Source organism: Gavia stellata, chromosome 7, assembly GCF_030936135.1.
Source record: "Gavia stellata isolate bGavSte3 chromosome 7, bGavSte3.hap2, whole genome shotgun sequence".
Lineage (NCBI taxonomy): Eukaryota > Metazoa > Chordata > Aves > Gaviiformes > Gaviidae > Gavia > Gavia stellata.
The window spans coordinates 12,804,620-12,830,197 of NC_082600.1; the positions used below are offsets into that span (position 1 = coordinate 12,804,620).

Here is a 25,578-nt window from a genome sequence, read left to right on the forward strand (position 1 = left end):
ACTGGCTCACTGCTAGCACCACACGCAAGGTAGGGTACCGCCCAGGGGGAAGGGGCCGCGCCAAGCAGGGCAGCAAGAAAATCCCAAGACAGAAGCAGTGAGCGTTGAGCTGCCTGGTCTAGAAAGGTCTCAAAGGAAAGAGACGGAGACAGCAATGCCCATTGATGTAAATCTGAATTTATCTCTGTAGGAGCATGTGGGATGGAGGGCCAGTGTGTGTATTTGCATGCCATGGGGCAAAGGCAGGCTTAGAGCAGGCTTCGTTCCCTGTATTACTGGTAGGACAGCAGCTGCACACCGCCACAAATAACCCTTTGCATTTTTAAGCCAAGACACTGTGGGTACACCACTTCTTCCAATCGGTCCAGTATAGGCATTTAATAGGCTAAACAGTGTAATACATCTACAGGACATACATTAGTTGAATATTATGTACAGGTGGCATTTTACAAAATTAGAAAGAACTGAAATAGAGCAAAATCCAACAATGTCTTACTCCATAAAACTTCCTTTCTGCACTACATGAAATATTCTACAAGCTAGACTAGAAAAATATGACTGAAAGTCTTTTTTTTTCCTTTTTAGTTTCTACAAAGCTTTTAATCCAGAAAAAAATACAAAACAACTATTGAGTTTATTAGAGAGACAACACTTGCACACAGACAAAGTAAGTGGACATTCATAGACCTGCAAGTTGAATAAATAGAGCTTGTTTGTATAAAACAATTTTCTTTCTATCTTGCTCTCCTATTTTAGGGCCTCTGGCCCATGTTCAGAAAAACAAAAATGGGAGGAGGAGTTTGGCTTTGCATGGTTGTTAAACTGAGGCCACATGGCTTTAGGAGAAAGCTGTAGTTTGAAGCATCCATTTGCTTCAGGTAAAATACTTCAGGGGAGCAGCGCAAAGAGGGAAAAGAAAAGAGGAGTAATTAGGCTGGAAGGAGGAAATCTGGCTTCTCTATATGGTCTGCAGCTTTACGTACTAGGATGAAAAAAGTAGAGTGCCGCGTGGCGTTTTTTCAGGGTGTACGTAGAATTTTGTTGTTGCTTTGGGAAACTTATTTAGGGAAGTGCCATTGACCTCAGGTGGAAATAGGATAAGGGCCATCCAGAGCAGGAAGGGAGGGAGCGTCTGAAAGCAGATAGAGAGCACATAAAATTGGGGGAAGTGTTTCAAACAACTGTTTTTCCTTTTACAAAGTGAAAAGCAAATTAAATGATATGTCTAACGTCATTCCTCACGGAGCTGGGCAGAAGCAGACTGAAAGGAAATCACACAGCTAAAAATATGTCGTCACCGTCGTTGTTTTTCCCCCAGAGCTTTGTAAAACTTCTTGACAGTTGGTGCAAAAGCAGCATTTAAAGAGCACCTCGCATCTGCCCAGCTGCCTCGCCAGCACGGCTTTCCTCCTGCCGCAACCGGCTGCAGATGGGCCCGAGCCGGGGACCTCCTCTCGCTGCTCGTGTGCTACCCAAAGACGTAGCTTGAGCTTCGTCGGCTTTACCAGAAAACTGTCACCAGTGAAGGTGGTGTCGGGGATGGCAGCCAGATTTAGGAGGTGCTCTTGAAACCTTCAGTTACTCTGGTGAAATTCAGTGCTCTGACCAGAATCCCACTCATCCAACAAAATAATTCTGTGACAGTGTAGGTAAGAGAGTCTACATCAAGAAGGCAAAACAGATTGTTATATAGTTTGAGAGAGCAAAGTTTAAGTATCACATTATACTATACTACACTGCTTATAAAAAGGGTCCTAGTTCCCAAACACCCCAAATAATGAGCTATATAGTTTTGTACATAAATTAATGTTGCTTTGAAGTAAAATAGTCTCTTTCCTTTGTATTAAACATTCATTGCACAGAATTCTTTGTAAGTAAATATATTAAATTTGGTTGCTAAGAAGGTATAAACTTATCTTATTAATACATCTGGCCAGTAAATTTTATCCACCATCACATAATTAAAAGTCGCCATTAGAGAAAATTATTACTGGAGAAAAGAAAGCACTTGGAAGTCAACTTAGGAGTTAACGCTGGAAGAAATCCTGTTATTTCTTTCCACCTACAGCGAGCGGCTTCTTCCGGCTGCAACATTAATTGAAAGTACAGACCCCATCCAGCCCTGCAGAGATGGAGAAAGCCAACTTCGTAGCTTACGGGACACTCGTCACTGACACAGTCAATGCCTTTTGAGTACATGCATTATCTATCTCCACCAACACTCTCCAAAGGGTAGCATTTTGGGCCGAGATCGGTGCTTCTCCTGGGATGGTGGGAGGGAGTCTCTGGGAGGTCCCCATGCAGGGATGGGTTCACTCCTGTCAAAATGGCCCCCAAATCCCCAAGAAAAATCCACTGAAGGCCCGAGGTGTCCACAGACAGCTTGTTCCACCATGAGCTCTGGTCTCTGGAGGTGGCTGTGCAACCAAAGCCGAGGGGGCCATGTAACCAAAGCCGAGGGGGCTGTGCCGCGGGTGAGGGCAGCCCCAGTGCCCGTGCTCTGGCCGGCAGCACCGCTCGGGCAGGAGGGAGGTGGGTGTGCTCCCGCCACCTCGGCCCTCCGCCGCCCCCTTCTACTGCGGGTGGCTTGGGGGGGACCTGGCGTCAGGCGAAAATGAGGGCATTTTTGGGCCATGCCATGGAGCTCCCGTCACCCGCCCCCAACCACCACCCGGCTTGGATCGAGGGAGGAACAGCTGGGCCTCTGCACCTACATTATACACAAAACGTACCAAAAGAAGAATTGTCACAACAATTTCTGTTAACAAGGTGGGACAAATCCAGCCCTGGCGGAAGTGGGAGCCATCTCGTTGGCTTCAAGGGCGAGGAGCGCGCGCCACGCCACGGCTGGACCTGGGCCCTGAAGAGTGCACGAACAGCACGATCCACCCGACCAAGCCTACAACAGACAGCCTCACTCCACAAACACCAGCAACTAGCTAATCCGCTTCGTCAATGTACAGCGAGCAAGCGTTTCCGAAAGGCATGAGCCTTATTGAAAAGGCGGCTTAAGAAAAGGCTGGTTCATCCGAATTTGCACAGGTTAGCCAAAGGGAGAGAATTGCTCTGGGCCACCCCGGGGCGGCAGCCTGGAGGCAAATCTTACACTTGCGTCTCTATACAAAAGTTACAAAATCAAATGGTGACATTATATTACATCTATTGTCCATAATATCACAGTGCTAGTTTTAAATGGCTAAAAACAAGAAATGTTTTAGATTTAAGACATCCCTCCCATAGAAATGTAACCCCTTTGTCCTGCTGTTGATACCTGAAAGCAGCCTTGCTTGAAAAAGGTAAATCCAATGAAATGTGCTAATTGAAATTAGGAGCATTTTTCCTTGATAATCTCTTATTTCCTAACACGTCCCATTGTTTCCCAAGGAAAAATTAAACAAATAATATGAATCCCAGCCTGAAAATCAAAATGTTGAAAAGAACAGTTCTAAAGCCCAGATGCTTCTTACCAGGTACTAACTAAATAAAACCCTTGCAGATTTAAATACAGATTACTTTGACTTGTCTTCAGTGTGTTAGCTTTCCAACAACATTCACAATGAAGTTTCACTTCTGAGGCCACGGAGTCCCTACTCGTCCTCTTCAGTTCTGCTTTCCAGAGTACTGTCTTCCACTTCTTGAGCTGGGTGCGCTAAAGTATCTGCAAAGAAATAGTTCATCAGCATTTATTTCCCCATACAGGTACAACAGCCTTTGTTTGATTTCCTGCTCCACCAGGCAGACGATCCGTCTGGGTGCTCAGACTTGACATGAGCAATTCGCTCTACTTGCAAACCAGTAGTTAAACCTGGAGTAGGGTACTCTGAGTGCATCACAGCCTGACTTTACAGGGGATGTGAGACCTCAAGACGGGTAGTGAGATGAGGTGATGGTCCCTCGCATTAAAAGCAGGACAGCCACTGTAGTGGGAAGGCTACCTGCTGTCTTAGTGAAATCTGTTCAAACTCTCAGTCCTGAAGACAGAACAAGTTTTAACATCGCTGCACAAAAAAAACACAGAGGCCATAACATGCAACCTGGAGGTCAGGCCATAAATTTGGCTCATATTTCCTCTTGAATGATCAAACCCTGTGGTTGCCACCACCCAGAAATGCCAACTGGAATAGCAGGTGATTTGACACTTCAAGATCAGACCATTTGTCATCACTCCTTTGAAAGTAAGGGAAGGTGCATCTTGCACCCCATCCTGGCTGCTGTCTCTGGGCATTTGGGTGGCAAACGGTGCACTGAAATGGAAACCGTGTCACTCTTTAAGGGAAAAGGAGAGCACTGAGATGAAAAAAACAGAAATAAATAGACCAGTTCCATGCTGTAGCATTCACTGTGCAAGCTACAATCCAACAAGCTCTTATCTTTAGCCGTATTTGCCCCACAGTGACACTACTGATCATATCTACGTATTTGTGAGCTCCTGCTACATTTATGCACTCCTGTGACAACATGATGCTTTGAAAATGTGCAGCTGTTAAACACTTTGTTTCTAGGCTAGGAGATAGGGAGGTAGATACACGCTATTGAACAGGATTACTGTTTCCTTGAGTGAACTGCTAATGTGCAGTAAACTGCCTGTTAGCCGTGCGAGTGGCCAGCACTGAGCCTGATGTGGGTGAAAACGCCACATGCTCAAAAGCTACAAGGAAATTTTCAGTCCACAGGACTCCCAGCGCAGGTGTTTCTGGGCACCTTCCAGCACCTGCCGCTCTTTGGTACACTATTAATTCAGTGCATGGCATGGCCTGAAACTGCTATTTTCCTATGGGAAACAAGGATGAAAAATACTTACTCAGACCTTCCAGATCCATCTGCTGCTGCTGCTGCTGCTGCTGCTGGACGCAGACTCTTTGGTCACCATGAAGACCCTTGTCTTCTGCTGATTTCAGGTCATCAGGAGGCCAGCGCAGCTCCCCGCTCTCCACCTCCCCGGACTCAGTCGGCTCCACCACGATCGATGGCAGTCTTTTGGACAGCTTGGGGTACTTCTCACATGAGTCTGGGAAGGCCTGGTGAGACATGTGGGGGACGTGCCTGTCAAAGCCTTGCCCAGGGATGCATATTCAGAGCAAGCACAGTACATGCTCCTTTAGTTAGCATCCTTTCTACATTTGACATGCACTCCCGTGTCCACCAAAAAACCCGTTCAAATTGGTGTAGGGCAAGCAGTCCTGCACAGGGAGGATTTCAAAAGCTCCTTGCTAGCCAAGCATAGATGCAGAGGGGCTAATAGGTCTCAGCACACTCTCCCCAGCACATGCTGGGCAAAGACCAGGACCAGAAACCAGCGTGTTGGGCAGACAATTGCCACGACTTGTGTGATCCAATGTGTATAGTAAAAATGGAGACTAAGGCGACAAAGTTCATTATATTGCCAAACACTTGTGTTTCAGTTCTGGCGGGTTTTTAGGACACAAAGGTCACTGCTGTAACGCTAAGCTAAGGCTGCTGCAGCCCTTCTATCTGCAGTCCTTTTACTCTGATAGGATATTCATGTTTTCTTGCAGTGACAGGTTATTAAGAAGCCACCATTCTGCAGAGCTATTTTCTGTAATGTGAAACACTGTATTTTATGATGCATTCATGCAAAACAGGTAGTCCCAGAGATCATTTTTACACAGAGGATGGTGCCAGCAATTATTTTCATTTGTCACATTGAAGCTGCAGGTCAAACACTATGCAGCGATTAGAGCTTGAAGCTGAACTACATCGTTTTAGTGAAGGACATTGTAACACATAAAAGTGCTTTCTTGTTTTCAACATAGCTGGTTCATTTAAATCTCTCAAGGTACTTTTTTTTGGATTGGGTTTTTTCCTGGGGCTTTTTTTGAGGAAAATGAATTCCAGCTCCTCCAGGATGTTAACATAAGACAAACTCTGTTGCCACTTCGCTGGAACCTTATCTCCTGGCTTCTCAAACATCCATATAGCTGCACTAACGGGCTGTAAATTTCTCTGTGCTGGCTGAGTTTTATTTTATTTTATTTTATTTTATTTTATTTTATTTTATTTTATTTTATTTTATTTGTAACAATAAAAGGTGCAGACTAGGGGACTGAACTAGGGGTTGAGAGCGAGAACCATCCCAGTTTAAGTTCAGGTGCTGCCACAGGTTTGCTGTGTGCTGGTGGGAACCTCCCCGCATATCCGCAACACGGTCACCATTGAATCAGAGTCTCTGGTCAGACTGAGCACTGCTGTTATGTGAGCCGGTCTCGGCACTTGCTCCTGCTACAAGCACAAGCGGAAACATTCATATATTCCCTAAACACCATAAAACTGGGCACATCCTTCAGGACATTGCCAGGGACCTGGGGATTGTAGTGTCATAGTGCCAGTCAGTGGAGGTGTTTGCTCCAATGCCTTTTGCAACCTTCCTTCATCCCATGAGCTGCTCTCTCTAAAACCTTAGCGTTTAGTTGTCCTATGTGGCATCAGAGCTGGCAGGGGGATGCAAGCCTTTGAAAAGGGCAATTCTCTTCCTGTGTGTCTGGGAAGCAGCAAGCACATTTTTATCATTGCTGCGATGCCTGTATCTGACTTCTGGAGATGGGGAAGGACAATAATTCTCATCGTCACGCCCTCGCTTCCCATGGTAGTATTGCGGGGATTCATTACTCTTCACAAATCTACATGAAGGTGAAAAAAGTTGTATATTATTGTTAGTGTTGCAAAGTGAGACACAGTTAAGAAGGAATTTTTTTTGTGAGAAAGCCCCTTCAGTGCAACTAGACCAAGTGAATCACTGAAGGTAAACCTTTCTAATGCCTCCCTGAGCTGCACCCACATGGACACAACTCATCCTGGACAAGTAATGCTGCTTACGCTGCCTATCAGAAAAGTTCCCCCCAACTTCCCATTACACAGCCTCCTCCTGAGCTGTTTATAATTTGGAAAAACATTTCCGTGGCACCTGCCTTGACTAGGAGGAATTTTTAAGAAGCTGCTAATACAATCCTGCTATTTCCAAACACGAGACAAGGTAAAATCTCCTTGGCCAAGACAGGTCCTGAGACACCCCTGAGCAGCAGTGCACTCTTCTTCAGCCCAGGTGGAGCCCAGCTCCCTGAGCCTCATGGCTCAGCAGGCAGAAAACAGCCATAGAATTGTGGACAAATTGCTGTATTTCCTCCCAGGGTTGCACATACAGGTGACAGTGGCCTCTTCCCCCGGCTGCTGCTCAGCCTGCTCGGGTGGCAGAGGGCTGCGTGAGAGCCACCCCATCCCCAAGCCTGCTGGCAACCCCTGGCAGGGAGATCCAATGCAACAAAATTTGTCCTTTTTCCGTCTGCTTTCTGAAGCACTAGGAAATGACACATGCTGATCTAAAAATGTGCTAAAAGATTATTACAGCTGCCACAAAATTTGGGAAAGGCACCTGTGCGGCCTTAGCTTATGTCATTCTCATATAGTCTTTTCTCACACCAATCACATAATGTTTTTTTCCGCCGGAGCCCAGTATTTACCACATCCCTCCAGGAATGAGTCAGGACTGCCAGGAAGCAGAGCTGCCTGTCGGGCCTCGCTGTGTTTTTCTGCGGAAGCTGGAGTGTGTGACAAGTGGGCAGGAGACTGCAGGAAGAGAAGGACCGGTGTCCTGGCCAGGGTGCTTGGAAGTTGCTGGAAGAAACCTAGTTTTCCTGTTGAGTCACTGACTTTGTGCTACCTCTCGTTTCTTTTTGCTTCTTTGCCTCAGTTGGCCATCACTAAAACATGGATGGTATCACCTTCTCCCAGAGGGGTAGGGTAAAGGAGCTAGGGGAAAACCTCTGGAGCATATGATCAGGCACACCACAGAAAAGCCATAAAGACATAGGTGGAGTCGGAGTTGGCACAGAGTTTGGACAGTGTACACTAACACAATAATGAAAACCTGGGACTCAGTGAAAAAGAGGAGAGAGAATATTGAAAATGTGCTCTTTGAGTGAGCAGCATCTATCCTGTGCAGCCAACAAGGCATGGGAAAGCCTATGGTATGCTCTTTAATTGCATACAGCCTTTCATTACGTGCACAAGCGATCTGAAATGAATTTGCAAAATTTCAGTTCTGACTTCCCTGACTTCCAAATGCTTGACTTTAACCTGCAACAGGCTTCTCCTAGAGTAGCTTTCTGAGTCTCCTCGCAATAATACATCTTGTGTTGAGAAGCAACTCAGGTCCACCAGGACACATTTAGGTGGTTTGTCCCCAACAGTGACACCGAGAGTCACAAGCACAACCACAGAGCACAAACCGGGGCGCAGAGGTTGTCACAAGGCGGGCTTGGGACATTGTGATCCCTCCTGCTGGAAACGGCACCGCAGGCGGGTACACGAGTGGGTGTCTGAGACCACCTGGGGACAGAAAATGCTCTTGCACCTGCCAGCAAATGGCCCTGAGTAGTGCTGATGCTACGAAGCCACAGCCATTTATGTGAATTACGCAGTCATTTCAAATGGTCTCTTTTCTAAAAAGGGAGCTCCCTCTGAGCCACAGGAAACTTAGCTCATTACAAGGGTGGCTGTACAAAAGCTGTGGTACAGTATTGGCTGGATGTCTTCATCATGCAGAGGCTGCTCAGATCCGAACTCTTGGTGACAAACACCCTCTCTGCCTGCATCCGCGCAGGGGCTGGGCATTGCTGCCACTGTGCCTCCGAGGCCTAGCACCCAACAAAACCCTCCTGCCAGAACTCTTACCTTAAAAATATCTTAAAAATATAACCTAAGTAGGAACAAACATGTATCTCAGGGCTTGTTCTTCTGGCAGCTGTGCTCTGCAATTCAGTATCTACATGTATGAAAGTTATTGGCTGCATTAACATTGCTTTTGAAAAGCAACCCAGGATACTTTCCAGTTTTTCTGAAGTTACCTGGCTTGAAGGGCCTCCTTCTTCCTCAGGAGTCTGGCTGAGCGCGAATTCCTCCATCACCGGTTCCCGTGTGTTCATCACCTCTGTCATGCTGCGAATAATAAATCAGAACTGGAAAACTCAGCCTTGAGCTTTGGCCCTACACTTAATTTAACAAAAGACATTGGCTTTTCATATTTGATAAAATAATCATGTTACACGCTGTCCTTTCTAAGCAGCTCACTGAGAAGTGTTTCCTTGGTCCTTCGAGCCAACTGCTACCACTGCATGCTGTGATGCAGAGCAGGGCATCAACCCAGCTGCCCCCCAGGACAGCAGAGAGGACCCCCATAAAGTCCCAGAGTCGTCAGCAGGAAAATATGAGCCCTTCTATGTTATCAGCAACCAGTTCATTACTAATATATGAGCTCCGAAATTGCATCTGTTGACCAAAAAAAGTTACTCATGGAAATATTGGCCTTGAATTAAATTCTCATTCTGATTCTTCATAATGTCTTCAATATTTGCTCTTCCCAGATGTCTCTTCCATTTAGTCATGAGCCAGCACTTCTTTTTAAACTGTTAATTCCAGACACACCAGCTGTATCGGTGTCTAAGGGCCAGACTTTCAGTAGCCTTTACTTGCCTGAGTGTTCAGAGAGGTGTTGAGTGGGATTTTCAAATGCATCAGGAAAGGTTTGGCACCTAATTCTCATTTAAATCAGGGACTCAGGAACCTAAGCTGCTATGTGCCCATTAAGCATCCCCCTGTGCTGTTCGGCACCAAAGGCACTCCAGCGCTGGCCCTCGCACTCTCCTTGTTCCACTGGGCACTTCTGCAGTCCGGAGCAGAGGGATGAGAGCCGGCTGCAGTCCTTGCTGCAGGGAGCTCAGCCCAGCTCATGGCTGGGTAGCCACGCGTCTCCACAGCGTTAGGATTTTCCTTACATTTGAGATTTATAGATACAGCATTCTATTGAAAAATTTGTGGATGCCTGAAAACTTCGTAACGTGTATTAAGTGCGTAGGAGCAAACAGAGCCTGAACCACTCTGTTTGACCTACAGACTGACCTGACAGGCCCATGTTCATTTTGGATGGGAATACATCAGCCCTGGATGGGTTTGGCCCCGGGCATTTCACTCCCTCTAGCTGGCATTCCTCAGGTGCAGCAGCTACTGGCTGCCAGAGCCGCCTGCGGCACGCAGAACGTAGGCATCATCAATTACACCGCCCTGCCACCTGCCACAGCAAGAACCCCTTTAGGCACGACTAAATGCTGCCATTAATTCTGGTCCTGCTTCACACACAAAAGCCTTCTTTGTAAAGGCTGCTCCTACTGAGAAATGCAAACTAAAACATCTTAAGGATAACTTGTTTCAGGCTTACATTACCAATTACCCCACAAAACTAAATTTTACAATATCTGCAATTACTACAAAACCCTTCACAATGACTTTAATTAGCTGTAGCACAGAGCAGCGTGATATCGCTGAGACTTTCACTCCCACTGCATCATATTTAAAAAAGAGCACAGCAGACCCAGGAGACACTTGAGCTCAGCTGTGGGCCAGGACCTGACCCCACAGGCGTCCATCATCAGCTTAGGGAAAAGCCCTGAAAAGCCAGCCTTGGACCCAACCAAGGCTGAATTAAACAGCACGCTTCCTGGTACACACACAAACAACGGGGGAGCAGAACCAGGCTCCGAAACTCAGCAAGAGGCTGAACCAAAACCCGGAGCTGGGCATCCCCCAGCTTACACAGCCTGAATCCTCCCAGAGCCATGCCACAGCAGAAGAGGGACAGATTCTGCCTGCTAGGAAGAGAGTTTTGAGTTCCCTGCCCTTGCTTGGACCTGTACCCCTCCCCAGGGACACCACATCAGGACATCACAAACCACCTAATCAGTAAAATACATTTATTTTCTGGACACATACTTCTATTCCTGCAGCATCCAGTGGGCCATACTACTGGGCACCCGTGGACGACAACACTGAGGGACTGGTGATCTGGAAATGGGAGACCCTTTCCTGGCGCAGTGACCATGGGCCCAGCTGTGCCAGCTGTTCCTAGACCCCAAGACTGCACTTAAAAAGGACAGAACTGTGCCCTTGGACCCTTCCCTGCCCAAAAGGAAAGCAACACTCCCTCTGTTGTCTCCTCCCTCTGATCACCCCTGGTGCTCATGCAGTTCTTGCCTTTTTTCCCCATCCTGGTCCTGGTCTCTCACTTGGTCCCAGAGGGACCCTCTTTGTATCCCTCCTGCTGTCCCTCCAGTGCCACCTCTGTGGATGACCACGTTGGGCCATCGCGGGACCCCGCTCTCCCACCCCAACTCTTTGGGAAGTGGGCTTTCATCCTGCCTGTTAGCCAGACCCAGCCGTGAGCCCGGAGGAGCGCAGGGCCCACTGCTCTGACCATGTCCAAGATGAACATCTTCCTTTTTGGATCCTTTTTGGGGTTCAGTGCCCCATCCCCAGCTGTCCTGGATTGCAGGGAAAGGGAGATGAGAAGGTGTGTGTCTGGCTGGAAATAATCTTGGAGGCTTTCTGGGGGGCCAGGATTTGTGAAGTCTTAGCTTGGCTACCACAGAGAAGACGCACACACACTGCTGTGTGTGCTGGGTGTTGCTCCCTGCTAGCCAGCGGCAGACTCCTGCAGTCACCCAGAACTGGCTGTTTATTTTAGCAGTCTTTCAATACGTACCAAGTGTTTAAAACAGTTCTCTGTCCTTGTTCCATGGGACATTAGAGATATACATCCACACATGCACTGTCAAATGTGTCATATGAGCTCAAAGATGTTGTTAAGACCTCATGAAATTCTATTATTGAGCAATAACGGGCTCCGTGCTTCCCTAAGACCACATTACACCCCGCAGATTATTTCTAAATGACAAAGACAAATGATTCTGGCTAGGAAAATGGTGACAGTCCTGCCAGTGTTACAGCAGATGCCTCAGTGAATCAGCTCCCAAGCTGTTGAAGCCCAGGCCATTTCACAAAATCTGTGCAACTTAAGGCTTTGATTGAATAGGATGGCAGAAGTGATTGTACTTGATGTGTTTCAGAAAAGAACATGGGGCCATGCAACTGGCAAAAGAATTAGGCTTTAACTGGAATAGATTAATTGTTCTCAGTCTCCACTTAGAAGCAGTAAAGGAAAGCAGAAGAATCTATATGGGCTGTGAAAGCAGTGATGCTTCTAACAAGCTTAACTAGATATTTAACACTAAAAATAACTAGAAGTAAAATAATTGAGAATGCTGCTGCAAATCCATTCATCTGAAACTTCAAAATCACCTGTAGGACATCACTGAATTGTTTATAAAGCCACAGAATCCGAAAAAGGGGTTTGGTGGCCGCTTAGGGCTTTTTAAACTATGATACGATTTATGTGCAGGAGAATTTTTTACTTTTCAGACGGTTTTGACGGAAAAATATTGAGCCACTTTTAGTGCTGCTTTTATGTGAGATGTACTAACATACAAGAGAAAAGTGGCTGATACAAGCAAATTATTATAAGGACTGTATCTCTTTTGAATTCAGTCTTGCATTTATTTTATGTACAGTAGATGCTGATATCACCAATGACATACAGTAGCCATAGTGATGCAAAACAAGGCAATAAATAGCATTTACAAACAAAGAAAAAATTCTGTTCTGGTGGATGAGTCAGCTACTCTGAACCTTAAAATTCTTGTGGCAGTGAATTAAGAGATGCATTTACTTCCCCTAGGTTTAATGAAGCAGAAATATACCAATTAGGAAAAAGAAAAAAGCAAAATCTGTTCTTGCTTTTCTGTGAGAAAACTACATTTAGAGAAGATTATCTTAAATGCAACTGCTACAGTTGCAGGACCACGCTATGCTGATCTTTTTCCAGGGGCACAGAGCGAGCGCACAGCTCACTTTCTGCTGTTCGTGATGGCACTAACAAGGTCAGTAACATACAGAGCAATATATAGGTTGACAAGTGCTAAACCACCTACCATGCGAAAGTGCTCAGAAACAATGCACACATTTTCATTTCAGGTTTTGAACAGAGGGTAAAACTGACCTGTGAAATTCCTGGTAGCAAAACAGTATTTGAATGAAGACCAGCTTCAGGATTCAAAAATGTGAAGCACTTATGTGGCTATGGAAAACAGGCTGGTTGCGTGACACAAACAAAGTTTTCCTTAAGAAGAGGGGCAAAAGCACATTTTATGGCACCGGCTGAGGCACGGTTAGGAAGAACTGCTACCTGAAGCAAGGATCAGCCTGGAGGATGCTCAGATATGCACCAAACTGAGGCCTGATCCTGCTCTCACCTCACCAACCAGGATGGGCAGCAAGAGGGGACGCCCAGCTGGAGCATGAGGCTCTGTAAGGGATAAACAGCAAGTACGGGGCAATGACAGAAGAGAGCGCATTACCTTCAATCACATCAACGGATGTCGCTTCCAAAAACTACCCTTGCTGCAGGTGCTCACGTCGTTGATGAAGTGTCGTGCAAACTCCGTCAAATCCTGAAAGTGCCTGAAAGAGACAATACAACAGAGTCAGAGCATGCAACCAAAGCAACAATGCTGGCAGTGACCGGTGTGAAATAGTACTACCGAAAACTTGCTGCAGAAACTCCTACTGTGAAGGTCTGTATAATTTTCTACACCAGATGGGATTTGATCTCACTAAGGACATAGCTCGTAGCATACCTTGTGAATTACCGAGGCAATTAATGTGCCAAAAACACCCAAAGCTCTTAGCTGATATACCTTGCAATCTGACTCTTTTTGTGATGCTAAACCTTATTCCTTAGTGCAAGCTACATAAAAACTGCTGAAATTGGCACACTCTGAAATTCTCCCATACAGGAATTCTGATGATAGTTGGAAAATCAGAAACTAAAAATGTATACCCTTATTTGATAGGATCAGTGCACTTAGTGAGACACGGTTCAAAACATCAAAGAATGAGATTCCTACTCAAGAAGCTACTGGTCAAGACACAAAGAAGACAAAATATTCTGAAAGAATGATACCTTAGGATTACATTACTGCACATTTCTTTCAGATGTCACAGGAGAAGTGATTTTTGCAAAGGTCTACTCCAAACTGAAGGTAATACTTTGACTGGTATCAGGACAGGAAGCCTGGTGAGCAGAGGTGAGATCCCACATTTCAAAGTGTGGATCACTGATTTCTGATGACTTCTCTGCCAGAAAGTCTTAGCTGAAGAGCTCGAGGAGTTACAGTGCTGAAATATAGTCAGTATCTTGGCCAAAGATGATTTTCTGAGAAATTTGTTTAGCCATACAGCTTGCCAAATATATATTCATGCCAGCCACAGCTATTTCCTTGGATGGGAAAAAGGTGTTTTCAGTGAAGTGAATGGCACTAGTGTATATATTTTATATCCTCCAGTGGTTTGGATTCCAGCCCAAGTGATTAAACAAATCTACCTGCTCTGGAAGCCTTCCTACCAAGATTTATAACACTGGATTAACTGCACACTGATTTTATTCAAAAACAGTGACAGAGGAAAAATTGTGCATTGCATTCTGGAGTTTCTTCTCATGCCACAGGCCATGCTTATTGCAAATTAGGGAAGCAGAAAATCACATCTCCATCCCCAGGATTCAATTCAGAAGGTTTTGTTCTTGTCTGGCAATTTTCCTTCCTAACCAATGATCAAACCAACTTCAGAGAAGCTAATGTTTTGTCCCTTAAAAATTCATGACTACACTCAGTTCTTGTCTCTTGTATGGAAATCAGAGAGCATCCGATACAGTGTTATCCAATATTCTGGGAAGAAGATTTTTATCCCACTACCCATTACAAAACCGCTGCTATTAAACCTATGAAAATTCCGCACAAACTTGTCTACCTTCAATCTCTCCTTTAGAAAAGGCTGGATGTAATAAGACCAGTTATTACACTGAGTCATCTCTCAATGAGAGACAAAATGGTGTAAGAGATAACAAACCGGGCACCACATGGCCACTGGCTGGAATCCAAGCCAGGCCACTTGCTATTTAGACAGTATCTTCAGATACCTAGTTAGCGGTATATGAGGATCCATGCAGTACTGAACGGATTAAACCCACATCCATTGCTTTTCCAGTCTCAGCAAAGGACTTCTGGATTGATCCGACCCAAGAGCAGTCTCGTCTCCAAGGTTTTGGGCAACTCTGTCGGTGCATACGGTGCATGCAATGTTTGAGAGGGGATGTCAGCCCCTGGGGCTCAGGTACTTGAAAGCTGTAATAAAATCACTTAAGGACTGCACCATGGAAGAAGTCCCTTCTCCCAGCCCCACAGCCATATTTAAAAACAGAAAAACTTCTTCCCAGTCAAGATTATTGAAGAGTTCAGTGTTTCCATTGTATAAAACTACCAGAATGCATTTATTCTCTGAAGAGGAAATACTCACTTTATCCACCTAATAGATGTGATTATCTTCTTTGGCTGACACTAGAGGAAACATAAACTAATACGCTTCCTTCTACGATACTGTTTAATCTTTTAGAAACAAGGCACGGCTACTGAGACCATGCGATGAGCCTTTACTGCAGTGGAAACAGTCTGGAAATTACTTGAGTAAAGCCTTTCTCTGCTTATCTTTTCTTGACCCTTCCTACTTTTACCCACCTTTGCAGCTTTGCTGATTATTCCAGCCTGGAGCCCGTTTACTCAATGCACCCTCTCCTAACCTACCCCTCTTCCGCCCCCAAAATAACTTGCCCTCCTTTGCCTCAGCTTGATGACCAGCTTCTTCTCTGGCTCCAGGAGTACCACCACATCTGTGCTGCTATTAACAGTGACCAAGAAGTCTCAAGTCTCAGAGACCACTGACACTGCCTGGCCACCCCTCCTCTGGGCTTGGAGAGCCCTGCCACACCTCCCAGTAAAGAACTGTTGATTTAGGGACTACTCCAATGAGCTGGTCATGTCATGCCTCTTGAGGAGCCGTAGCACCAAGTGAAGCGTGCGGAGATACAACCAAGGGAATGATAAGAGAGCTGGTTCCACCAGTGAGACCAAGCAACGCTTCAGTGGTGGCTCCTTTGCCCAGATCAAGGGCCCTCAGCCTTCCACCCCACACAAAGGGATGGATTTCCACCTGTGCTTCTTGGCACGGGCCAAAAGCCCAGGCACTGAAAGGTGCTCTCTGGGCTTCTCTCCCACTTTGGAAAGCATACGGGACGCATTGTCTGTTTGGAGTTTCTACACCACAAGGACACAGTCTGTCCCGGTGGGGTGGTCTCACCACCCGTGGGAAGACAACCGGCACCAGGGAGCAGCAGCAGGATGTTGTGCAGCAATTCTGGCTGGCTGGGGTGTGTGGGAAGCCCAGCCTGGCTGTCTCTCCTGGGTTGTGCCTGGCCTTGCTGTGCGGGGAGAGGACTCCACAATGCACAGTAGCGGAGGCCTTTCCTTGGGATAAATCCACTGTGAATTGCAAAGTAGATGTTTTTAAGGCCAGCGTGCTTCATTGGGCAAAACAGAAATAGGAACCAGCCACAGGTTGCAATCCTAGCAGCCCGCAGATTGGCCGCTTGATAAAGGAGCCCCATGTTTCGGAGGCACCAAGCCCTGAACGCTTCCCTGGGAGGCAGCAGCACCTCCAACATCAGGTCACTTTTATTTAGAGATGCCTCCTACTCTGAAAGCATCACCCCTCCTCTCCCAGCTGCCCCAGTGTTGGAGACAACCGGGTGGCAGAGGGAGACCTGACCTCAGGGTGCCGGGGCTGCTGCTAGATTAGCAGGGGCTGCGGGACAGCCTCCTCCCCTCCTGGGCTTCCCGAGTTAATCATTACCCCACTGAGCACTCATGGAAATATTATGATAACAGCCTAACAATACCACATTGAAGGTGCACCCTCTAACAAGTAAGTGTAGATAGGCGGCAGAAATTGGCCTTGAACCACTGCTCCGCATGCAAATTTATCATTTTTCTGGCACCGCAGAAACAGGAGCCCTCCCCTTCTTATTTCAATGGGACAATCCCAGGGGCTTTACCAGCCCCGTATTTAAATTGTGCTGGAGAGACGTCTCCCACGCAGCTCTGCGGGCTCAGCCTCGCATGCGGGAGGACTGTAAACACCGAGCTCTGGGAGCTCGCCCATGCAATCTCAGCGCACACGCGGTTCCCACTGATTTCAGATAGCGCCTCAAACAAACCAGGAGTTCAGCCCTGGGCATCCGGTCCCCCCTGCTTCACCCCTCTAAAGCCTCTGGATAAATGCAAACTTCTCTTCATTCAAGGAGTCTAGTCTTTGTGTGTGCTACAAAAAGAAACCCCTGCTATTGATTACAAGGAAAATTGGGACAGGGCATGCATAAGAATGGTGTTAGGCAGGAGAAGCAATGATCTACTGCTTGATTTTTGCAAAGCAGAAAATTTCAACGAGCCACAGTAAACCCTGATCAGCAATTCCCAATAAACAGACAGGTCCAAGGAGGTTTTTCCACTCAAAAGAAGAAAGGGTGCCCTATTTGGGCCACTTTGCTGCAGCAGATCGGGCTGTCAGCTCAGCCAGGGTGGGTGCGTGGGTGATCTAGGACAGAGCTATGGTTGTTGTGGCGGATGAAGCCATGAAGGGGCTGCTCACATGGTACCAGAAGGTGCACATCCCTGCAAGGAAACATGTCAGTCAGCATTTTCTACAGCCAGGTGCTTCTGTGGATCCAACTCAGGATCAGGACAAGAGGAAATGGCCTCAAGTTGCGCCAGGGGAGATTTAGGCTGGATATTAGGAAAAATTTCTTTACTGAGAGAGTGGTGAAGCATTGGAACAGGCTGCCCAGGGAGGTGGTGGAGTCACCATCACTGGAGGTGTTCAAGGAACGTGTGGACATGGCATGGCGGGACGTGGTTTAGTGGGCATGGTGGAATTGTGTTAATGGTTGGACTTGATGACCTTAGAGGTCTTTTCCAACCTTAATGATTCTGTGATTCTGTGAACTCTTCTATGTCTTGGTCTTGTGTTAGCATCCTAGGCGGATGGAGCTATGGCTTAGGCCCTGCAGTGCTTCAGTCTACTGAATGGGTGTCTATATGGATGTCTATATGAGTGGCCTGGGCCATCCAGAGGTAGGACCATGCCTGGTACCTCTGCTGGGGGTGGGACACTAGCTTCAGCATCTTGGCACAACCCAAAATATGCACTTACCTCAGTGACACTCTGCAGCCTCCAGTTTCCATGAGTGCCTACTGAACTCAGCTTTTGGACACTGTGGATAGGAACGTGGACAGCTTCTTTGTTTCCCCTGGTTGCACATTTGTAATGGATGCATTTTATGAAGTGTTGTGGGTTCCATGGGACTAGCGAAATGTAAATTACTGCATGGACCACAGAAGATAAATGCGTGTGTGTATGAACTCCTATTTAAACCTCCCACTTCTTTTTGGATGCAAATCTCTTTCCTAAGCAACTGAGAAAAGTGCGATATGTGTCAGAGTCTGGAGATTAGAGATCTGTTCTGTTCCCTCATTTCAGAAGCTCTTGTCTTCGGCCACCCACGCAGTACTTGAGTTCTGCTCTCCGCAGGCCAAAGCTGCCTTCCTCTCCTCAGCGGCGCGTGCTCTGCAGAAGATGTCGATCTCTCTCAGGAAGCAGCGAGATGAAATGACTCTCGATGTGGAGGAGCAGGCATTTCAGCATGAGACACAGCACGTAGTTTGGGAGAGCGAAAAGGGGTAGGAGGCTGCTATTTGCAGACCATGCTGCCTCTCGCCGCTAACTTCGCAGCAAGCTGCAGTTTTTACTGTTCCGGCTCCAAAGAAGCTACTGGGGTAAATACCACCCTGGGGAATTTCTCAAACACTCATCTGTGGACTACCAACACTAGAAAACACAGGCTTGCAAAGGGCACAGTACTGGCAGATGACTCTAACTCAGCGTCCTTGACTCCTGGTGTTGCACAGTGAGGCATTGGGGAGCCATTGTTCTTCTTACATCCCCAGCTCCTGGAGCACCCTGACTACACACAAACCTCAGCTGCCAGTTTCTTGTAGTTGTCCAAGTTCCTGCTGGCCCCGTTTGCAAAGAGGAGCTAGAAACTTGACTCATAAATGCCCAAAGAAGAAGGAAAAAGAACTAAAACATGCCCGTCTGACTACCACAATTTTTAAAGCAATCTCGTTATTTGGGAGTGATTTAACTCAAAGTTTTCTGCAAATTATGCTTGCAATCCTGCTTGCTATGGGCGCTTCCTTGGTATTTTCTTCTTTTTTCTTTTTCTTTTTCCTGGCTGCTTTAGAGAAGCTCATTTATTTCAACTCTTTGATCTCAGCACTAAACTACCTGAGCTTCCTCGTGGAAGATGCCACAAGGGATAGGTACGGCAAGGGAGGAGAGCAGGGCAGCCAGCCAGGATGCTCGGAGATAGGGATGAGGAGCAGACAGCCAGGAAGCATGTGCAGAGCAGCGGAGGGAGGAAGAAGCAGAGCAGATGGGATGAATGACTAAGCCAGCTCCTTCGAATGCTGGTAGACCTCGGTATCATGGAAATCTCCACAGAGTCCTCATGGAACCGTGTGCCAAGAGAAAGTTTGGATTTATTTTTTTTAACATCAGATTCAGCAGCTAATTGATGTGAAAGGACCTCATTAAGAAAACAGCCCATCAAAATTAGAGATAAGCCGCAACAAGCCGTTAAATGTTTTTAGACGTACCTCTTCTGGTACTCGCTGTGCAAATACTCTCTCATCTGAGAACTCGATTTTGGGATCGGAAATGCCTGTGCTGAGCAGAGTGTTTCTGAGCTCTGCTCATGCAGTGAACCTTGCATTGCCTTCAATTTCTCAAAACAACCTTACGAAGCCAGCGCCTTACAAATAAGTATATCATTCCTTCTAATTCAAAGCAACCATTACTAAAGGGTCTCAGAAAGAAATGGTTTTGTTTCTGGGATCTTCCCTGGAAGATGACGATTCTCTCATCCCTCCTATTTCATGCCATGATTGTCCCTCACCTTACAGCACCAGTGGGAATTGCTGACAGATGAAAATTGGCTTCCTCTGTTTCTTTCTACTATTCCCTAGGTATTTGTGGATGGTCCTGAATTCAGGCCACAGACCCACTAGCAGAAGATGAGTGAGGAAAAAAGTATCTTAGAGCATCAACACAGAGTAGGTGATTCTTAGATGGAAATGTCATGGCAAATGGATTGCGAAATGTCTGATGTCTTTCTGGCACTGTGAAAAAATACTCCGGATAGTCTGTCACTGGGCTCATTTCTAGGTAACAGAATAGGATAAGAGGTTAGGTATGGTTAGGTAGAACGGTATTTACTTAAACTAGTTCTTTCCTTGTAACTCTGGGGAAATTGGAATACGGTGCTATCAGTGCTGTAATATGATGCAATATTGAGCATTTAGTAGAGAACTTAGTAAAGCCAATGCAGCAAAAGTGTTAGATTTTAAAAACAAGCAAACAAAAACCCACCAGACACTCCTAAGAGAACAAAGACAATGAAGAGACTTCTAATATTCCCTATTGGTAATTAACAGCACAACCACAAGTGTCACGACATCACAACCTCACACCAGAGATGCAGCTGGTTTTCTCTAGGAATTAAAATTCCGTAAGCTTAACTGAATTTCCAAGTATGGGAAGTTGCCCCAGCCGGAGATGGAGGATATGAGAACACCGTGTGCTATTGCATTAGGGATGGGCACGATGGAGGGTGAGGACAACACACAGCTAAAAATAAAGAAATTATTAAAAAAATAAAAATGCAGTATTTTTTTTTTTTTAATGAGTCATTAATGCTGAAAGCAGATATGCATTAATAGGGCTATGAGTCTTCCTGCCAACCAATTAACAAGCACCTTCCGGATCTAGAGGTCTCCTAAATATTTGCATACAGGCAGTTTATGCGTATGCATGTCAGAGACAGAACTCAGCTGAAAATTCAGGTTACATCTTACAGAAGTTGCCGTGGTCTCTACAGAGGAGCTGGGCTTGGACTATTCTTTCCTAATCCTATGGGGACATGAGCACTATGGGGCAAAACGCTGCAGGATCAGCCAGTGCAGCCTGATGAGAGCAGGGGCTTGACCTGCTGGAGCACAGCTTCTTCCAGCACCGGTGTCTGCTCTGCAGGGGATGGTACTGCTCACACTCACTCTGAACTGTGAAGGAGACGTGATCCCAGCCCCTAAGGACTTGAGACCAAAGAGGGACAAAGGCTGAAACAGGGGGCTGAGATAACATTTTAAGGACCTGTTGGTATCAATCAGTCTTTTTCATTCTACCTGGTTGTTACTGGTTGGCAGTTTTCCTGGGGCTTGCAATAAAGTCTTCCTTTGATGACAGAAAATGCGGGAAATTGATTAATTTACAGATTTTTCCAGACAAGGTATACATGTCTGAGGAGCAAAGGGAAGGGCTGTTGCTGAGGCAGATGCTGGTCTCCTTGAAGTCACGGCAGGGCTCCTCCCTGACACAGGATCCGCCCGGGATTAAGGCTTCTCTGACCGACCCCTCCAAAATAGACAGATGTGGTTAAATAGGCTCAAACACAGGGGCATAATTTCAGAAATGAGAAAGAAGGAGCAATTTCAGCCTGTGACACTGTGGTGTTGATACCTGATCTATGCAAAAGCCTGTTGCTTAATACAAAGAGATCATTGTGAGAAGGGAGGGAAAGTAGTGACTGTATTTGCAGATTCATTTCTTCTGCTAAAGTAATGTACCAGAGATGTTAAGGGAAATTCCACTTAATTGACAAATTGTCAGGCCAGACAGGGAAAGCAAGGAAACCAGGTCAAGTTATTCCCTGTTTGGTTGTTTTCTCTCTGTAATCATAATGTTGACTCTGAAAATATGTTTTTTAAATGGAATATTAATTATCGAAATCCTGAGCTGTGAGCTGGATTCTTTTCTGGGCACAAAATTTGTTGCTCATTAAATCTAAGAGCTGGAAAACACTCGTTTGAACCTGGTTCTGTGTAGGCAGATTTCCCTGCTTCACCTTCATTTTCAAGCTACTCATAAGGAGGCATTGTGCAGAGTGCCAGGCTACGGGACAGACGTGCACACCGACTTCTGGGTCCTTCAATAAGATTTGAACCTATAGCCAGGAGGGCTTCCTTCGCTGTACCACTGACTACACGACTGCAGCAAAGATCTCAGTCAGGAAAAGACTAATGGAAACAAATTTCTCTCTGTATATTGCTTACTGTGGCTTGAGGGGTTAATGCTACATCCAGCCTAACCTAACTCCCCTCCGCAACTGTAGCCATATTCAGAGATCTACAAACACGGCTCTGTCCCAGATGAAGAGAAAATTTTTGTGGCATGTTCATTTGGCAGCAGGAAAATATTCACACCCCTTGCTCCGAGTGAAACATAGTCCTCATTTACAGAGCAAAGTAGGTTCTTTCTTTCTCTACAAGTAATTGTATGTGTGGTATTTGCTACCTGATGGGAGAAGCAGGATTTCAGGGTTCTTTTACCCAGGTTCAGTTAGGCTGCAAGCAAAAGCATCATTGTCTTAAACTTGCGCTTTGTTACCCGCTTCCTCGCCTCAAAAGTTGCCTTGGAAAAAAAAATGGAATAAACGAACAGCTGAGGCGATCGCAGACCGCAAACCAACAACTCTCTCAGCGCTACCCTCATTCATCAGGATTCCTTCACACAGCTCTTTCGGCTGCTGAACAAGTTGGGTGGTTTTTTTAAAGGAGAACCCATTCTACAGTGAATTCTCCGTAACATCCGTTACTCAAGAAAACCCCAACATCTGGAGAAACAAGCCAACGCACTTTCTGCCTCTCCTTCTCCCGCAACTCCCCGCAGCCAGGCGTGGAAGCGAGACACTTTTCGGCCGGCTCCCGCGCCCCGCTCCCTCCCCGCACCGCACCGCTCCGCACCGCCCCGACCCGCCGCGCCGCCCCAGCGCCCGGCTCCGGCTGCCGGCCCGGCCACGGGCGCGCTGCCCCACGGCGGCAGGCAGCAGCCTCCCGGGGCCGGGCCGCTGCAAGCGGAGAACTTACAGGTGGCGGCTCTTCCCCGGGCTGCCGCCGGACCCCGCAGGAGAGCCCGGGGCGGCCGCCCCCCGCCCGCCGCACCTCCGCCGAGCCCGACGGAGACCCCCCGCCCCCCGGCCCGGCTCACCGGCGGGACAGGCGAGGCGAGGCGAGGCGGCAGGCGCCCGCCGCCCATGCACGGCGGCAGAGGGGAGCCGGCAGCTCCGTCAGCGCGTCCGCATCCTCCCGGGCCGGGCGCTGGCACCGCCGCCGCCGCCGCGGCACCTCCCCGCCCGCAGACCGGCCCCGCCGCTGCCGGCGCGGGGAAACCACTCCCCCGGCAGCGCCGGCGGGGCGGCGCGCAGCCACGGCCCCCCCGGCACGGCACGGCCCCCCGCCGCGCCCCGGGCCGCCCCGCGGCGGCGGGGAGGGGCGGCAGCCCTCGCGGTCCCGGCAGTTTCTGCGGACGCGCGTGGAACCGCCGGGCCCCACCCAGCCCCGGCCCCCGCATCGCAGCACCCCACGCGCGAGACAGAGGGTCCCGGGAGGAAACGTTCCCCCGGAGCAGTTCCCCCCCTTGCCCGGCTCACGGGTGTGGGGTTGACACGGGGCTCCCGACCCCTCCCCGCAGCAGTCCCTGCTGAGAAAACGCTGAATTCAGGAGGCACAAACTTTTTTGGTCCTTTTTTGGGGGGAGCGGGTGCTCCACCCCGGGGTGAGTTTCCCAGCTGCATCCCCTGCCCGCGGCACGGACACGCTCTCCTGTGGGCACCATCCCGTCACCACCTGCTCCAGAGGAGCCCCAGAGCTGGGGCTGGCGGGCAGGCTGTGCCAGGGCTGTGGTAAGGGGCTGCCCCCTGCCACGGGTCTGTCAGGAACCCACCTCAAACCCGCTGGAGAGAGGCTGTCAGCAGAGCATTTGCAGCCCTCCTTGTATGTGTGATGTGGGGGAACGAGGCAGAAAACACCCGCAGCGGGGTGAGGCACTCTCGTGGCAGGAGCCCGGGGAGCAGTGGTGGGGGGATGTGGCCCCGGAGGGCTGTGCAAAGGGGCATGGTGCTCCCGGCTGCTGTGCATCCCCCTGGGAAGCAGCTCAAGCACAGGCACTGAGGGGCGCGAGGGGGGCTGAGACCTGCTTTCCCCCCTCTGTACGACCAGCAATTGGAGCTGCGGGTTCAGCCTGCAGAGATGCAGCCCGTGGGGTCCCCTCTTCACTTGGCCCCAGGGGCGGTGGAGCTCCAAAGCAGGGACATGCACCACGGCTGCCGGAACAGGCCTTTCCTTTGACGCCTTACCAGAGAGCAGCGCTTCCAGCACGAGCACATGAGAGCACGATGGAGCAACATGAGCACTGAAGGGGAGATGGGTGTCAACCAGGGGAGGCCCTTCCAGCATTGGGTTCATGTGAGGTCCTGCGAAACCAGTGTCAGCACGCGTGGACAGCACAGGGCGCGTGGAGCGCCCAGGGGAGGCACGGCTGCAGGCTCTGGAGCCTCTGCCCGGCCAGCAGCAGGCAGGGGAAGAGGAGGCGATGTGTAACCTCCTCTTTGATCTCCTCTGCTTGGGCTAACATTGAGTTGTCAGGAAACAAGGAGCTTGGCCTCCATTTCAGGGTGATTCATGTTTGGCTGGTGGGGAGAAAAATGTCAACTGCTGCTGATTTAAGGGAAGACACCCGCCTGTTTCTGTGGGCAATGCTGAAAGGTAATTGAATTCGGGCAGTGGGACAGTGCTGGCACAGCTGCATTCAGCTCTTCATGCACCCAGGACAGTGGACAGGAGGGATCTGTGCCCATGTCTATTTGGGAGTGAAGGCAGCTCCTTCCCAAAAGATATATAGAGATATATGTACACTCTCTGTACAGAGAGTGTATCTACCAGGATATTTTCCAGTGCCAGGGTTATGGGCATGGACCCCAACTCAACAGCCGCCCAAGAACTGGTTGTGTCGGCTCTCCTTCCGGAGCTGCTCCTGAACTGTGAGCTTCTACACACTGCCTGCTTTTTACATGCTCCTTTTGCAAGTGTGTGTAAAATGTAGCTATCGGTTTAAACCTATATATTCAATATATATTCTTCAGTGTATAAAGACATGGCGTTCTGAGAATGAACTCTGCTGTGGCAATGGGCTGGCCATTTGTTTCTGGCAGTTTTGTTCCCAGACTCGTAACAGTCAGTTATTCTTTGAGGACAGAACAGCTGTAAGGGGAGATTTACAGGGTGGATGTTAACACCAACTTCCCAATAACATTGGGAATTGCAGAAAATCTTTAGGAAGAAGGTGTTCCTGTGACTAGAACCCCAGGGCGATATTAGGGAGCCTGGGTACCCCATCAGGCACTTGTGCAGTGCAGGTGATGGCTGGGACGTGGCAGGATCCAGCCATAAGGCTGGGCAAGCTGCTCCACTGGGTGAAACAGAGAAACTGCTGCTGCCGCTGCCCTCCGTATCTAATGGCACCAGAATGTTGCAGGGAGGTTGTTGGGGACAGTGCGGTGCCACCGAGGGACTTTTCACTCTGCTTCCACTTCTACTCGCCACTCCCCATGAGCAGGTTCCTGCCTGCACTTTTTCCTGAGTTGCTTCTACCAGGAGCTGCAAAAGGCAAGGTGGAGAGCAGGGACAGGGGGTGACTGCTGTCAGAAAAAAGATGTCTTAAAGCTATTGGGGTTGTTCAGTCTGGAGAAGAGGAGGCTGAGGGGAGACCTTATCGCTCTCTACAACTACCTGAAAGGGGGTTGCAGAGAGGTGGGTGTTGGTCTCTTCTCCCAAGTGA

General features: G+C 48.2%; 1 protein-coding gene across 1 annotated transcript; it reads right to left on the minus strand.

The window, feature by feature from the left end:
• Window positions 1–364: 364 nt before the first annotated feature.
• On the minus strand, window positions 365–22,982 carry LBHD2 (LBH domain containing 2). The gene is made up of 5 exons (XM_059819592.1): window positions 22,951–22,982; window positions 13,260–13,362; window positions 8,862–8,952; window positions 4,808–5,018; window positions 365–3,658 (listed from the first exon to the last, which is right to left on the minus strand). The coding sequence occupies exons 3-5, from the start codon at window positions 8,949–8,951 to the stop codon at window positions 3,588–3,590; spliced, it is 372 nt and encodes a 123-aa protein (XP_059675575.1). The 5' UTR covers window position 8,952; window positions 13,260–13,362; window positions 22,951–22,982; the 3' UTR covers window positions 365–3,587.
• Window positions 22,983–25,578: the final 2,596 nt, after the last annotated feature.

Excerpts from the sequence above, each read along its gene's own strand:
- LBHD2 (XM_059819592.1), bottom strand. The coding sequence starts at position 8,951 with ATGACAGAGGTGATGAACACACGGGAACCGGTGATGGAGGAATTCGCG. Across the intron at positions 5,019-8,861 it reads AAGGAGGCCCTTCAAGCCAG|GCCTTCCCAGACTCATGTGA; the intron begins GTAACTTCAGAA and ends ATGTCTCACCAG. Across the intron at positions 3,659-4,807 it reads GCAGCAGATGGATCTGGAAG|ATACTTTAGCGCACCCAGCT; the intron begins GTCTGAGTAAGT and ends ATTTCTTTGCAG.